The 16,945-nt window shown below is 41.9% G+C and overlaps 1 protein-coding gene across 1 annotated transcript in view; it reads left to right on the top strand.

Moving 5' to 3' along the window:
- SULT6B1 (sulfotransferase family 6B member 1) overlaps nucleotides 1-7,932 on the top strand; it is an 8,796-nt gene extending 864 nt beyond the window's left edge. Inside the window, 8 exon segments of the mRNA XM_008640139.1 lie at nucleotides 3,277-3,345; nucleotides 4,134-4,208; nucleotides 4,211-4,245; nucleotides 4,512-4,605; nucleotides 5,603-5,728; nucleotides 6,396-6,490; nucleotides 6,777-6,915; nucleotides 7,784-7,932. Of these exon segments, the coding sequence (XP_008638361.1) occupies nucleotides 3,277-3,345; nucleotides 4,134-4,208; nucleotides 4,211-4,245; nucleotides 4,512-4,605; nucleotides 5,603-5,728; nucleotides 6,396-6,490; nucleotides 6,777-6,915; nucleotides 7,784-7,932 (782 nt within the window).
- Nucleotides 7,933-16,945: the final 9,013 nt, after the last annotated feature.

Genomic DNA, 16,945 nt, shown 5'->3' with positions numbered 1-16,945 from the left:
AAAATAAAAATTGTGTAAAAATGTTCTCAAGAAAGGATGGGCTTTGGTCTTTGCATACTTTCCGGCCTGGTCAACGAGAGAAGAGATTAATCCGTGAGGCAGATAGCGGCTAACAGGCGAGCACTAAGTGATGCCCAGGTGTTAGAAATACAAATCACTTGTCAATAGAATTTATTTCTTAAGGTCTTGGGCCCGATATGCTTCAGTAATCTCAGACCTAGGGAGAGGTTAGTAATGCCAGGCGAGAAGGATGTACTACTGATAGTGGACATAAAGAATGCAGCATTTATGGGCCACAAAGACATCCAGCAGAAATAACCATTCTAAGGAAGAAACTGATAATGCCACCTCTGCTCTGACTGGGTAAAAAATAATTTATAGCAGGGGCAGATTGTGACCACCGACTCATGGCCAAGAACCCAAGAAAACCACCAACCCAAAAGAAGAGAAAGACTGAGCACGTGGGCTGATTAGCATGAGAAGCAAGAGAATCCTTAACCAACAGAAGATAGAAGACTAATTAATGAGGGGACTATGTCACTTGCAGCCAATGGACACTAATTCCTTTGTTTGCTAAATTGTATAAGTAGTAAAAACTTTTGATAGTTGGCATGCTTGATTTGTGGAATACCTCAGAGCACCCAGGCTTGTGCAACTCTGAAATAAATAATCAGTGTGTCTCCCAAGTGTCAGGAAAATTAATCCACAATGCCAGAGGTTTATGTCCAAAAAGGAGACAGAGGAGTCCTGTAACTTTATTCAAATAAAAGCCATAGGCATTTCCATGGGGTCTCTCAAATTGTTGGGGGATGCAGCCCTATTTTTATCCTAAGTTCCTGGCCACAACTCCCTCTTCTTTTTCCCCGTTGGCTGAGGTACTCGGAAGGTACAGACTTCCTGAATCACCTGCTCTATGCCCCCCTCTAATATGCACCCCCCTTTTGTTATATAAAAGAAAGAAACACCTATTCATAATTATATTAAGTCTTTGTTCTTTTTCTCTAGGTTCAGGAATTTAACTCTGCCGTGGCTGAGAAACAGTCTGTATTGATTAGTAACATTTTCTGGAACTAAAAGTTTCTTCTGTTACTTCCCTATCTATAAGTTCCTAGTCCTATCTGCAGGCAGATTGACATGGTCTGTTTGTAAAGACACATTCATCTTATTCATTTTCATTGTCTTCTATTATTCATATTGCTCTTAATTCAAATTATGGGAATGACTTTATTGCCAAAATAAAAACTCTTTAGATTTTCCTTAATAGGGACTTAATTTTCTTTGTAAGATGCTTCCCCCCTCCCCCCCCCGCTAGTGTTTTGTAAGATTAGATATAATATTTTTGCTGTTCATTCTTAAAGGGTGATTCATTTTCCAATTCTCTTTTTCCCTGGTGGCTGAGTTTGCAAGTATTGCTTGCACTCAGCAGGATTTCTTAGTGAAGTAATTCCTGCTCTGAGGATTTTAAGTGAACAGGATCAACCCAAGCAGCAAAAGCTTAGGGTTGTTGGGGAAAACGTGAATCCAGGAAAGGAACTGATTGCATTATCATTGTAGTAGTTGCGGCTCTATCCAGAGATGGTCCTAGGTCAGGGTCTCATTCAGCACATAGAATTTGCATTGGTTGGCAAATTCTGATCTGGAAATAAACTATGGTGTATTCAGGGGCTTAAAAAGTACTCCTGTAGTGCTTAGGGTGAATTTATAGCAGCTGTTAGACAGAACACTGAACTGTGATAGGCCAAATAAAAAAGGAAGGAGCAGGCACAAAATGTGAAATGTGCATCTTTGTTTTAAGGAGCCCATAATTTCTTTGGGTTTGGGTCCAGACTCCTGCTGGCCCCTACACAGAGGCTGTTTGTCATGTCTTGGCACTTGCTTTTATTTCTCACGGAATTTGGATGAGTTTAGGTGTGGAGATATGATACTGGTTTTCTCTGCAGTTTAGTAACTCAGTAAACCTCTCCTGCTCAGGGCAAAGGATGAGTAGATAAAAAAAGAAAAGAAATCTCACACTGTTGAGATCGGACAGTTTGTGGTTGCTCAGCAGGGGAAAATTTAACTAAAGACCTCTGCTAGTTGTTCAGTAGGAAAGGGGGTACACAGCTCCCCACAGTTTGCTGAGGAATGCAGCACCTTGTTACCTGGCAGGCACTCTGGTGGAAAAGCCTGTATGGAAGGTTTCACAGAAGAAATGGGAAAGCAGGAGGGAGAGAAAATGATGCATTGGTGCAGTGCAGCATGGTTACAATCTGCAGGTAAATATTTTGGAATTTTTTTCCCATTTGGATGTTTACTTTTACATTTTAAAACTTTGCTAAATAGATTTCTTGCCCTAATTTCCTATAGCTTGCAAATCATGGTGAAAAATGGCAAGACAAGTGGAAAAAGAATGAAAAGGAAAGATGACCTGCCCCAGTCTGAAAGTAGAAATTGCTGGGCTCCTAATGCCCCTTGATGTGACACTCGGACCCACTAAGCCATAGTGTCACCAGGCAGAAATAAAAATTGCTCTGCAGGTCTCTTTCCCTCTTGAGCCACGGGGCTCTGGTATCTGGCTTCCAACTTCTCGGGTGTTTTACATGCAGGGCTCAAACTCTTTGGCATTAGCCGTGCTTAGATGGTCATGAACATGCTTGATGAAGGAACTCGTATTGAGGCCATTCAAAAGCTTTGTTTCTTAAAGCTGTAATATTATCCTCATTCTTTTTAGTTATTAAGTATTATGAAGGTTAAATGACAGTAAAGTCTCACTATACTTAAGGTTTCCCCCAACTCAGGTGTGTGTAGTAGAGAGAAAAACTGATGCAAAGGACTACTATGAAGTAGGGATTAAAGACAGTGGAGCTTTAGGAATCAGCAGTTCCCAGGTATGGCTCATATGGTTGAGAAGCGAGTAGGGAATTTAGAGATTAGGAATTTTAGGTTTCTCAATTGTAGCTTTTTGTTAAAATGAAATTTGCCTTTGTGCACATCTAGGCAGATGTGAGCATGGATTTGTACATAAATGGGAGAGTGTTATAAATGATATCCATCATACAACGTCTTATACAGAACCATGATGTTAGGTAGTATATAAATGATACATGTATTATAAGACATTGTATAATGTGTACGTGTTATACATACATTACTGTATAAATGACATATATCAGCTGCTTCCACCCAAGCATCCTGAGGCCCTTTATATAAAATAGGGTGGAATTTATTCCTTTCTGGGAATAACTTTCCACAAAAAGCACGAGGTTAAAGCTGTTTGCACTGTGTTTTCCATGTTAGTGCATCTGGCAGCTGGATTCACAGGGGACTCACTACAGGAGGCAGTGGCAGCTCCACAGCTCCATCTCGGTGAGTCCTGTGGGAAGCCTTCCAGGCGCTTCCCCACAAGGACATGGTGAGGGTGCTGTGGGTCAAGGTGAACACACTGGTCCTTTGCTCTGTCCTGACAGCCATCGGTAGAGCAGCACTGGGGCAAATGTGAGTCCTGGAAGCCTTGGGGAATCTGGCTCCACAGTGCAGCTTCAGGAGCTGGCCACAGGCTCATGCTGGAATGGGATGCATCATGGGGGAGGCTGTACTGCAAGATGCCTTCCAAAGGGTGAGGGGTGGGGAGGGATGCAGGTGTCTGGCGTAAGAGCTCTTCTAGCACTTGTTCTGGCACGTGCTTTACGGAGACAGCTGCAGGCACAGCTGAGGACATGCACTGGCAGTGACATTGAATAAGTGACTCCACTTTGCCCTTGATCCAGGGCAGCAGAGGCAGACACTTCCCTCAGCAGAATGAGCAGAGTTTCTTGTTAATTCCTTCCTTCTCCTACCCAGAATCTTCCCGTGAGTCTCTCTGTAAAAGACAGGAAAGCTCCCTTTATTATCTATCACTGACTAAGTTATGAATATATTAAAAAAATATTGAATGAATTGTTGAGTCAGTTGTGCCTCCAGTTATTAGTGAGTCACATTTAAGCAGCTGCTGAGGATGTCATTAATGGAAAACATTATTTTGTTTATAATCATTTTAGTCCCCTGGTGTTGTCTTTTGATGACTATTATGCTGAATTAAGCTTCGTAGTGAGAAGGCTCTGTCATCCTATTTAAACCTCTGATATTTTTTTTGTTCTCTGGGTTTCTTGGTGCAGGTATGAAATGGCTTATCTAGATTTTAAGTGATTTGATATTTACAACTATCCAGAGTATACATGTAAGCACAGAACTAATTTTATTGAATGTGGAGATCCAAGTAAATATCAGGTTAGTGAAAAGAAACTGTCAAACCATTTAAAACTGTCAAACCATTTAAAACTGTTTTTTTCTCTCTTCTGCACTCCTGCACAAAAATTATTAAAATGAAGTCATGCAGCAAGTAAGATTATTTCTCCTGAGAGGGGAAAGAAAATAATTTTTGATGACTAATGCCTTTTGATTAGGGGCTCTTTCACACAGGCAACTCTCACAAATCATTGCTGCACCCTTGTAAAAAAACCTGTTCTCTCTTCTGGTTCTATTTAATTCTGAAGAGGATAAACTAGATTCCACTTATAAGGATTTTGTTAACACATCTGAATTTTGATTGCCTCCCCAAGTCTATTTTCAAGGAAAAAGGTAAGGTGGGTTTTTTCTTTTTCCAAGAACAAGCGTCATCTCTCTGACAGTATCAGTGTGCAAGACTAGTTCTGGGTCAATGTCCTTTGTTTGCACCCAAGGAGGTGGCACTGAGGGAAAACACTTGGAGACAGTGGGAGTCTCATGATGCTTGGGCTCTCTTAGCACCCCTTACAATTTACAGTAGCCTCAGGGGTGTTGGAGTTGACACAAGCAAGGACATCTGTGGAGCTCTTGCAGTGCTCTGAAATTGCTGGAGTGTCACGATTTCCTTTTTTATGCAACTCTTTTCTATGCGCAACCCTGCTGGGAATGAATGTGGCAGCAGTGTCTCTGGGACATTGGCTGTCTCCTTGCAAAGAGTCATGGGGTTAAAACTTCAGTGTTTCTGGTACTTGGTCATTGAACAGTGGCAGATACTTAGCACTTCCAAGATGTATCACAGATGAAACGAATAATTGGTTGAGGGATAGAGAATTTTTCCATGTATTATTGTTATTTTTTCCTGCATGAGGCAGGAAAACATATAACTTATCTGGCAAAAATATTTAATGTGTATAATGTGTTTTCAGAAGTGTTTATGCTTCTCTGAGGATTACAGTCTCTTAAGGATTTCAAGAAAATTGTTGCCGTACTTTGAAAAATGAGAGATGATTGTAACAGCTGTGGTTTTCTAAAGGCGCTTTTCCTGGCAGGAGGTTGGCAAATGGTTCCTTACTATTTCCCGGGTCCTAGGTAGTTATGGGATGGTATTCAATGACTATTTTACAATCTTTCCAGTTACTTCTTTCTACAATTGCATCCTGATATAAAAAAACCTTATAGGTGGTGATAAGGTCCTTATTATGATCATGTTGTAATTTTGTTCTGAATGTCTTTATCAATAAAATATTATATAGCTCCCAGTGTGTTATTGGTTGCAGAATGTTTGGTTATACTCCCACTTTGGTTGCCAGGGTAGATCAGTGATCTAAAATTGTTGACCTCTTTCTCCCACTCCAGTTAGTAGTGTTGTTTTGAAACCCTAAAGATACAGCTGTTTCATTTTTCCATTTCCATAACAATGTGTCAAGCGTCCCCAGTTACAGCTCCGGGGATGAGTTCTTCTCAGGATTCATGACAGATCTGTATTGTTACAGATACTGATTGTAGCTGAAAAAGCAACAGAAAACATTGAATGGGGCTAGTGGGAAAACATCTGAATGGGGCCAGTGGGAATACAGCTGTGCCGTAATTAATTTCCTGATGGCCATACGTCACGATAAAGGAGGCAGCTGAATGCCAGAAGGGGAGAATGTCCAAAAGATGCTTTGCTTCCGGGTATTTTGCTCTTCCAATAAAGGGTGAGGGAATTGCATGGCAGCTGGACAATGGCATTGGATCAACATTCTGCCACTTAGCGCTGGAGGAAATGCTGCAGGTTCAAAGTGTTAATGAAATGGCTGTTTGTTTCTTTACTGTTTCTCCACATTAGGCCAAAGACCTCCTTAGCAACCCATATTTTAGATTTAGGCTGATGTCAGGCTTTGTCTGTTAAGAGATGTTTACATGACAGTGTCGTCAGAGAAGGGAAACACACAGTGAGACTCATGTTTACGTGTGGAAACTTTACCTACAAAAGTTCAGAGGAAGCCTCTGTCATTCTCTGGTACAGACAGTACCGTGGAAAGGGCAGGCTGTTCTTTTTTTCTGCACTGATGTAACTGACAGGCAACAGAAGGCAATCCTTCAGTTGTACAGAAAAAAAGTACCCAGTTAGAAACAAAGGTCACACCAATGCTTTTTTCTCTTCTTTACAGTTGGCTGGGGATCCTGTTTTGATCCTGTGCTCACCTGGAACAAACACACTGAGGATAAGAATACTATGGTCGTAATATATGAAGACCTGAAAGGGGTAAAGCAGATGCTGTTTACTGACAGCCAAAACACATCTGAGCCCATTCCTTGAAATCTGCTGAAATTAAGAGGAAATGGCACAGGTTTTTGAAAGAACAAAATCAAGTCGATTTTAGTGACAAGTTGAGTCTGGCTATACAAAAGCAGAGCTCCAGAAAACAGAAATGTAACACAGAAAACAGTGAATTAAATTAGTAGATGATGGCAATGCACATCCCATGTGGGTAACTCCCTTTTTTAGAGGAAGCATATTGCATGTCTCACTTTCACTGTACTGCTTTCAGAACCTGACTGCCAGTGTAAAGCAAATAGCTGAATTCTTTGGATTGTCCCCAACAGCTGAGCAGATCCAGGCCATTGCAGAAAGGGACACTTTCCAGCCAGTGAGTGTTAAAGCTCAGGAGACTCATGGTGCTGTTGGCTCATTCTTTTCCATAAAGGTAAATTTGTTTGTGTTTTGCCAGAGTGGTGAATAGGAGCTCTTTGTCTTGGGCAGACAGGAATTTGGATCAATAGATGATTAATATTTATGTATAATTTTCAAGGCTGGGTGTTGTTTAAGAAACACCTATTGTGCTTCAGGAATCTGTCAACTGATTTCACCCCAAGGGCCAATACCAGTCAGTAAAGCCCTGTATAATATGATTAGCAGAACTGCTCTACAGGTAGCACACCCTCTGTTGTGGTATGCACTAAGCATCAGCTAAAACAAAGAGTTTTATTATGGCTTCTGTGACTACTGGGGATTGCCTGTAGACTGAGTGCCTCCACAAATCTTGGGTTTTCTAAATAACCCTTGGGACTGCCTATGGACCACAGCCAGCTCATGGAATCCAGACACTCCACAGATTGATCTGTGCCTTTTAGCCATGGATGAGGCTAGAACCTCAGACAACCTCCAACTGTGGGCTCTCCAAAATTTAGATTAAAGGTAGAATGCAGCTTAGAGCAGTGTCTGGTTGCAGCACACAAAGCTTGTGCAGTTAAAAGCCACACTTTTGAGCTTTCTGGGTTGGTTTTACAGCTGCTGGTCACCTTTTCTAGTCTTCTGCAGCTGTACAAGGCACATGCCAGAGCCCTGAAGGCAGACCAGTAACTTCCTGTGGTTGCTTTATGTTCACGTTCTATTGAAGACACCAAACATAAAGCAAATGTAAGTGTGTATTCTTCTGTCAGATATTTTTTCTTAAAGGAGAAAAGAAGTACTATTCTGAAATATGATAAGAGAGAAAAGTTAGTCTTTTGTTTTAAATTATACTCTTTGGTCCTTAGAGTCAGGGGTAATAATTTCCTCTTCTTTATATTCAAGGTATTTTTGGAGACTGGAAGAATGTTTTCGCTGAAGCTCAGAACCAGAAATTGGCTGCCAAATTCATGGTGTGCTTACAAGTAACTAAGCTAGGGGTGAAGTTTAAATATGATGTGTATTGCAAGGCCTGAACATCCTTTACAGAAAAAACCCACTAATGTTCAGGCTTTTTCATTCACTTCCATGAAATAAAACAGAAGCCAGGACAACATCCACCTAAAAAATTTTGAATATCCATGCAATTTGCAAACCTGTTTCTACTGGCTTACTTTACACAATCTACCTTGCCTGTGCAGTTAGTATCATTGGGGCCACTGGGCTCTCTTAAACGACCTGTAGAGCTTTGGCATTCTCTGTTTCTAAGACTGATTTTTAGCTTTGATTTCTTTTTCCCAGTAGAATGTGGTTTACCCACTGCTTTTCCTATCCCACATTGTTCCCCCTGTTCCTTGCCCCTAGCCCTGGCCACTCCCTCATGCTCTCCCTATCGGTTCCTGTACCCCAACCCTGCCCATGTACCGCCCCTGAGCCCCTGACAAAACCCCCTGCGCCCGGATCACGGGGTCTCTCTGCCTCGGGGGGTCCCTGGGACAAGCTGTAACCATTAAAAGTGCTCTGAAGCCCTCATGGGGAGACCCTTCTGGCCTCCTTCGCCGTCACTGTGTTGTAGAGCTGAGAGCTGCCGGAGCAAAACCGCGGAGCCGTCCCAAATGGACAGCGGGAGGGCGGCAATGGTCACACTGCCCTAAGCAGCTCTGCTGAGCTCTCAGGGAAAGCTGCAGCTTGCTAAACCAAACCTAGCACTACGACAGTAGAATCCTGTGTGGAATATATATGCAGTAATTAAACCTGCTGAAATAATTGGAAATATATTCAGTAGGTTGGAAGTGATTTTCCAAGAGGTTTTTTAAAGCACTTTTGAAATGTCATTTTGATTCTTAATTTCTAAGTTCATGGGATTCATATATAATTTTAATTTCTAAATTCATAGTGTAAAATGAAGTTCCAGAAAGTCTTGTAGTTGCATTTTGCTCCTTTCTGTGTGCTGATCAAGGTAAGAAAAAAGTAAAGGAACTCAATGGTGAAAATCTTCTCTCTGTTTCAGCGGTATTGTTTTTTTTCCTTTGATAGTGTGAGATCGCTGGAAATGGAGGTTTGGTTCTGTTAAAAATGATGTGGTGGGGTGGCAGGGAAGAAATCTAGACCTAATGTCACTGGAGAAAGGGAGAATTTGTACCTTCTTCAAAGACTTCAGCACATTCAGGATGAAAAAGAACTGTGAGGTGCTTTGAGATGGTGGCATTGGAGGTCAAATCCAGTAGCCCGCAAAGATTGCAGCTATTGACAGCAGCTAAACCAAAAAAAAAGAAAAATTAAGTTCCTCATTGTGGAAACTCACCATATATTCTTTCCATCATAAATATAGGAAGCAATTTTGTATATGTATTTTGCATTTCTATATGTTATACTCTCTGTATATTTTAGCTTTTATGTTTTTTATTATGGTACTCTGCAGTAAAACTTGGAATGGTATTTTTGACACACAACCTTTAAGGAATACGTTGGATCATTTCTAAATAAGTGGGTATTTTCCATTCTCTCACCACAGTTTTGATATCGCCTTTTTTTCTGTATTTATAATCTGCTTCACACTTACCATTTTCTAGCAGTTGTAGGTATTTTTGATGCCTACATTTATGGTAACTGGTAAATGCTGTTCTATTAGTACTTCTGTCACCTCAGTTTTCCTTATGAGCTATTCAGTAACAATCATAAGGCAGGAAAGTATATCTAAATGGTATTGAAAAAGAAATTGGAGGTCTTCTCTTGGAAAAGAAAAGAATAACTGTATCTTTTCTATGGAGACGATAGCTCCCTTGTGTGTGTTCAGGGTGTCAATAACCCAACCAAGAAGGAAAAGAATTCTGGTACTGAATTATAATAACAGTAAAATGGGATCAAAGCAAACAGAGCTGAGCTCAATTTTCTTATTTGCAAAATGTGAGCATTTTATATTGCAGCATTATGCAGTACATTAATTGGAAAGATAATTAATGTTGAATTACAATAGAAGTGCTGTAAAAGCACAGGGCACATATGACATCTACAGGAACATCAAATAATTTTTTCTGGGGGCAGGCTGACTGTTATAAAGGATGCCAAATGGATTTATAATGAAAAGGGACATGAAATACAACAATCACAATCTTTCTATGACAACAGATGCCTGGACTTGTATTCTAATGTGGGATTTTTTTGTTAAAGTCCAAACATTGATCTGAATTTTGGCTGAAGGACCTTTGGTGGGGATTAGCACCTTCTGTTTTACTTGTAACACACTGCAGAGCTTGGCAGTGTACACTGGAAGTGTCAAAATGAGAGTGGTCAGGGATTGTTACAGATGTTAATATTGTCAGGATTGATGCAGAGGAGAGAAACAAAGAACAGCAACATTCTGAACGAGAGCACACTGTATCAGTGCTGTGTGAGTGCATTGCTAGAGCACTCTGCTAAATGTCATTTACCTTCAGGTGTTTATGGTCTTAGATGCTATTGTCCTGTATTGCTATTGCACTTTGCAATGCATGTCAGTTGGATACTATGAAGTATTAGCCAATAAAATATTCAGTTTGCATCTGAACGAAATGTTTTTCATATGATTATTTGGCTTCTGCAAAAACTTTAGAGACTTGGGGAAGACAGAAAGTTAGTCTTTGACTTTGCTCAAAATGTGATGCAGTCAGGAGCACTCAGGAAATGAAAGAGGGCTGGGAAGCTGGTATTTTGGGAGGCTTGTGTATTTGTGAATAATTTAAGTTTATTGACATATGCTTGTGGGGTCTCCAGTGAGTTCCCTCCTATTTTATATTTTACAAACCTGTGAAGCCATTTTAATTGGTAGAACACTCATTAACATTGCCCCAACAGGTAAATAATTCATAGTTGCATTATTGTGTACTTCTGATGTATCCATAGGCAATATATTTATATTCGGAGGAAAAACCGAAATACTAATCTTAGGCATTAGACATACATCCCAATAAATGGAAAAAAAAAACCCCAACAAACAACCAAAAATAGAACACTTATAATCTTCTGTCTTTCTCATTTATTTCTCACAGAGAGCTATTGGAACAACCTTTGTAGATGTGGTGAGACCTCGTGGAGGCTGGGCTTCCGTGCACCTCCATCCCTCCAAAATTGGGTGAGTGCCTGGCGGTGTCATGTCAGGTGTGAACCCAGGGCCCTCACCATGCTGAGAGGATGCTGCACTGGGAAACCCCCTCTCCCATCACCTTGGGAGCAGCGGGAAAACTCCATGGCTGCCACAGCCCACTGCCTTGGGGCTCTCCTGCTGCAGGAGCTTTCTCTCTTGGCCTATCCAGTGCTACATGGCTGGCTTTTAAAGGTGAGAGGAGTTCTTCTCCCATGTCTGAAAAACGTTGCTTAACTCTTGGAGCTGGGGCAAACACAGTTGGGAGTCTGTTCCCCTCCTGGTGGCCAAGGGTGCCAGCCTGCCTGGGGTGAGCAATGGTTGCATGGTGGTGAAAAGCACAGTAGGTTCCCCATTCTGTCTGAATTCCAAACTCCTAAGGATTTTTCTAGTGGTAACGCAGGACTGTGTTCTTACCAGAGAGAGAAAAGAAATGGTGTGGGGGCATGTGGGGAAATGGGACCACATAAAAACAGGAGGGTACAAAAGGGACATCAGCTCTGAAGGCTGTATGTGTTTGATGAGTGTGTTCCCCATGTGGCTGGAGATCATAATTTGGAGCGGAAAGCCTCAGGAAAGTCACCTGCACAATGGTGCCAGTGGGAAGCGTCTGTGCTCTGTGGAGTCTCAGCAGAGCAACAAATGTGTTGGAGCACTGGGGTTTGCTCAAGTCCTTGTTGTACATAAAGCACAGTATTCATGGTCAGGAGTAAACAGGGCTGTAAACAATCTTCTGTTCTTAGCAAATCCAAATGTCTCTGTGGCACTTAATTGCTTTTGCAGGCCATTTTATGCCTCTCCAGCCCCTGTGCCCTGACTGTTGCCATTTTAACTCAGCAATCTGAAGCACAAGAGACAGACAGTGTATTTTATACATGAGTGATTTCACAGTTTCTGGACAGCAGAGGACAGGCCCTCCAGGTCTGTTGTGTGTTGCATTTTTCACTGTCCATGTTTTGAACGGATTGTGATTTGAGGGCCATACAAGTGCTTTGTCCACAAATGAATTGTTTGCTGGAAGCCCAAGGGCACCGAAAGAGAAGAAAAACACATTAAGATAGATAACTATGCAATGAGTAGAATAAGTATCATTATTGACTGCTGTAAATATAAAGCTGTTTGCTGGCATGGCAGACCCTCCAGGGTAACAGAAGTAGCCTGAGTTTGCTTCAGAAGAAAAACTGGTCAAAGCCCAGCATTAAATCAAAGTCATTGAGGATCGGAGGAAGAAACAATCCGTAGCTCAGGTACAGCTATTCTTTCAGAAGATGTGGAGGCTTCCAGGACTGAATCCTGCTTGCTGCCTCTGTACCCCACCCATGGCAGCATATCACTGCCCTGGCAGGTCCCACTGCACCCCAAAGCTGCCCCGCTGTCCCCTGAGGCACTGCGAGGCATAGTGTCTCAGGCATAGGAGCTACTGAGGTGCTACAGCAGTTTTATGGGGAACTTAAAGAGACAGAAGGAGTTTGAAAAGAAACACCTTGAATGTTTGCTGGGTGTTTTGCACATAGACGTGGACAAGCTAGCCAGGCAGGAGTCAGCTCCATTCTGGGAGTCATGATTACTGCAGTTCTGAGGACTCATATCAGCAAGGGCCAGCTCCTCTGAGCGACACTGATGCTCAGCAGTGTGACCAAGAGGAAAGCAGAGTTCCACACCATGGATGCAATAGGTGTGAGTAATCCAGTTTACCAACTCTAAGCCAATTTGTGAAATGTTAGTGTATCCCGAGGTGAACAGGGTGGGTAAGTGCATGGCTCATGGGTGTACCTGGGAGTGGCTGCAGTATTGGTGCACTGGAAGAGTGAAGCAGTGAATGAGTTTGTTTGGGGATGGTCTGGAAAATGGCGCTTGTTATTTGCACATTAAATATTGATACCTGCACTCAGTAATCTTTATAATGGCAAAACTGAGTGCAGTTTGATTGTGTTCTGGGGTGATTATATATAAATCACCTTGTTTTAGAAATAGTTGTTTAGAATTAAATGCAATGTTATATTGCTGGGGTTCACAGAACTTGCTAACTTATATGAACACAATAGCTGGCATTTAATTGTGTGTAGCTAATCCAAAGCTGTGCAACATTTTATAAGGATAATTGGTAAGTTGTCATGTAGGTGGTTTCTCTAAATGGGTTCATAACATTTAGAAGGACAAAAGAAATTGCAAATAAATAATAGGTTATTAGAAATAAATGGGTATGCAATTATTCATAGTATCAGAAATGGACAATTCAGCTTACAATGGAATTCTCAGAACACTACAGCGACAGTATTCGCATAAAATAACCTCTGAAATTTGTAGTTGGCTTTATTTCCCATTTAGAATGCCTTGTGTAATTATTATACTAGTTCCCTTTTGAAGAAATCCATTATAATGTTAATTATGTTAATTCTGATGCTGTGAATAATTGGCCATATATTCAGTAAAATTGTTTGTGCTTTTGGCCCCTTAAATATGAGTGAACCGTCTTATGGGGATATGTGCTTGATGTCTTTGGGGCCATCTTTTTCTAATTTTTGCATAAGAGTGTAATAAAATCAATGTTCTATTTAGGAACTGGTTTGAAGCTGGGGAGGAAGTTTGGACCTATATTTACCTTTGGAGAGCATAGCTGGATGTTGGGGATTGTTACAGCAAAAAAACCCTTATTTTTTCCTTCTGTGGACCATAAATGTTACCTGAAATTAAATAGAAGAAAAGAGCAGTGCCACATTCTGTTCTCAGATGAATACTCTCCTTAGAATCAGCTGCTGCTGTGGCACTGGCACCAGTGTATTGGAGATGAGTTTGACCTCTTAAGTGCTCTCCCCTGTATCCTGGAAAATGCTCCACGTCTCTTTCTATTGAGGGGAACAGGAGGGAATTAACTTTGTGCTGTTTTGTTGTGCCATGTGAACACAGTTGTGTTGCTGAGGGGCTGGCACTGGTTTAGTCAGTAAGTAATCGTTTTGTGCCATCTGTTTGATTACCAGGTTCAGTCAAGAGTAGTATATGAAAAGACCTATCAAAATGCCCTTCAGCAAAATATGGCATGATCCTGCCCTGCAAATGTCAGATTACTGTTTGTATTGTGACAACCCATTTCTCTGTGCAGATGAAAAAGTAAAAGCCCATTATCTTTTTGCAGCATTACAGGAGAGAGATGCTGAACGATGGCGAAAATCCTGAGGGACAGTGAAGTCTCTCTAGTTGTATGCAATTTCATCACTTCTACTCTCAAGGCAATAGTCCTGAGAATGAAGCCATCAACATCTAGGTACTGCCAGTGGTTACAGGATATGAGGAACATACTGGACTTTTCGTTTTGTTCTTTTCATTGCTTTCCTTAAAATACAGTCTCAGGTTCCTTCAGGTAGATCCCCAGGGGATTTCAGTGTCTCAATGCCCTGAGGTCAGACATTGATGCATCCCCTTTTTTGCTCTTCCCCACCCCACAAAACAAAAAAAGGAGCAGGGACCAGTCCTCTCTCTTTGTTTCAACAAAGTGATGATGTCCCCTTCTTAAGCTTATGGAACAACCTTATAGTGAGATCTTATTCCTAACTTTAACTCCTTCTGCAGATGGAGGGATCAAACCTGTGTCTCCCAAGACAGAACAAAAGTGCCAAGTTGTGGACTCCTGTTGAAACTATGGCACAGTCAAAATTAATCAGGCAAGACAGAGAGACTGTGACTGACTGGGCCAACATACATGCTAGTGGGAGATGGGAGCTGAGGGACTCAACTGGAGAAGGAGGGAAGGAAATTACTGGTCTCTTGCACTCTGCAGTAGTACATTCATTAATCACTGAACTCTGCATTGTGCTGTATTTCTCGAGTGGAAATGGCTGCTGCTGCTGTGCCTGGTGTGGACAGCAATCCTATGGGTGCACGTCAGAGGTGCATGATGTGAGGTCAGAGGTCCTCAAGGAGACTGGGAAATATCCATCTGCTGATTCTGGCATGGGAGAATTAAAATATATGGACATACAGGCATGAAAACAATGTGATTCTCAGATCAAGTGGAAATTTCTGCTCACAGAGTAACATTCATTTGGGCAGACTCTTGCCCGTCTGTCTTATACTTTGCTGGATATGGGAGCAGTCCCCTGTCTCCATCATTTCCATGTATCTCAGTACTAGGAACAGGACTGCTGGGAGATAAATGTAAAGAAAAGAGGCTGGAGCAATTTGAAAAAAAGCAATATCTGACAGGTGAATGATGGTAAAAGGTATCTGAGGATTGCTAAAAAATTCTGTACAACCCACAGTTCTGCTTGTACCTCTTTGTCCAACTGTTCTGTAGCTTTTAGCCTCTGGGGTGGCTTGCCTACGTTGTATCATAATCCTTGTCTGATGATGTCCATTCTGGCATGTGCAAGAAAGCACAGCATGGCTTTTGTGACTGCCTTGTCCCACTTGTTCTGTGCCAAAATGACACACCTAAAGCAGCACAGAAAAGATAGGAAAATCATAGAATCATAAAGCCATAGAATTGTAGAATGGTTTGGGTTGGAATGGACCTTGAAGATCATCTAGTTCCAAACCCCCTGCCATGGGAAGGGGATGCTTTCAGCTAGACCAGGTTGCACATAGTTCCATCCCACCCGGTCTTGGACACTGCCAGGGATGGTGCATCCACCACTGCACTGGGCAACCTGTGCAGTGCCTCACCACCCTCACAGTAACAAAGTTTTCCCCTAATATCCAATCTAAATCTACTGTCTTTCAGTTTGAACCCGTTCCCCCTTGTCCTGTCAGTTCATGCTCTTGTAAATCGTCTTGCCCCATCTTTCCTGTAAATTCCCTTCAGGGACTGGAAAGCTGCAATTAGGTTGCTCTGAAGCCTTCTCTGCTCCAGGCTGAACAATCCCAATTCTCTCAGCCTTCTCTCATAGGGAAAGTGCTCTGTCCTCTGATCAACTTGGTGGCTCTCCTCTGGACTCATCCAACAGGTCAATGTCCTTCCCGTGTTGTGGACAAGAAGTGGTTTGTTTGCTTCTGATGGTACTTTGCCACTGGTGCCCAGATGGAGAATGGGTGTGTTCATCTCCAGTTTGCAGTATAATTTCTAGCCTGTGCTGTCTCTGCAACTCTTCTGGACAGAAGAGATAAAAGAACTCCAAAATTTGCCAGCATTACGTGGAAATCTGGGAACATCAGTCATTTCTCAGCTTCTGAAGTGTCATTTTTTCCCCACTGTTTTTTTCCAGGGAATCTATTCAACAGCACAAACCATGCTCACCTCTGATCCTCTAGGGAAGGCCTGCTGAAGAGGTGACCCCCTGTGCTGCAACCTGCAGGTGTGAAAGATTTGTTAATCACCTCAGGCCAGTTACTTCAGGAGGGATAACTGAAGGGATTAGCAAGATGGAGAAAAGGAAAAGGAGACAGTGGGCAAGAAGAAAAAGTGTCAGGTATCAGCAAGTTAAAAATGTAGTAAAAAAAGTTGGGGCTATCAGCATTTTTTCACCAATCTCTTCATGCTGCAGAGGAGTTCCTCCCACTCTAAGTTGCATGTTGTTCCAAGGCTGCATGTATATTCAAGGTATGTGGGTGTGCTAATATAGTTACTATCGTTTTTACACAAACCTATGGTAAAAAACAATTTTTGCAGTCTTGTAAACTTCTCATTATCAGTTGTATTAATCCCCAAACAAAGCTGAAACTGCTGTAGTTACTGTTTATTGACCAGCTAAATAACAGTTATCTCCAGCACAGAGTTTACTGACTTTTTTTTTTTGTGTGTAACTGCTAATAAAACTTTGTTGCAGTGGGGATCCTGCAACACGCATATATCAAACCAGGAGTCCCGTGGAAAGGAAATATATATGGACAGACAGATTCTTGCTAGCTGTTTCAGAGATGTTTATTTCTCCAGCCGCATGGCCGGAGCTCTGCCCAGGAACTGTCCCAGTCACGGGACCAAGGGTCCTTCTGCCCGC

This window comes from Corvus brachyrhynchos, unplaced genomic scaffold (genome assembly GCF_000691975.1).
Source record: "Corvus brachyrhynchos isolate BGI_N302 unplaced genomic scaffold, ASM69197v1 scaffold31, whole genome shotgun sequence".
NCBI lineage: Eukaryota > Metazoa > Chordata > Aves > Passeriformes > Corvidae > Corvus > Corvus brachyrhynchos.
Note: the sequence above shows the minus strand (reverse complement) of the source record. Positions and strands in the feature narration are given on the sequence as shown.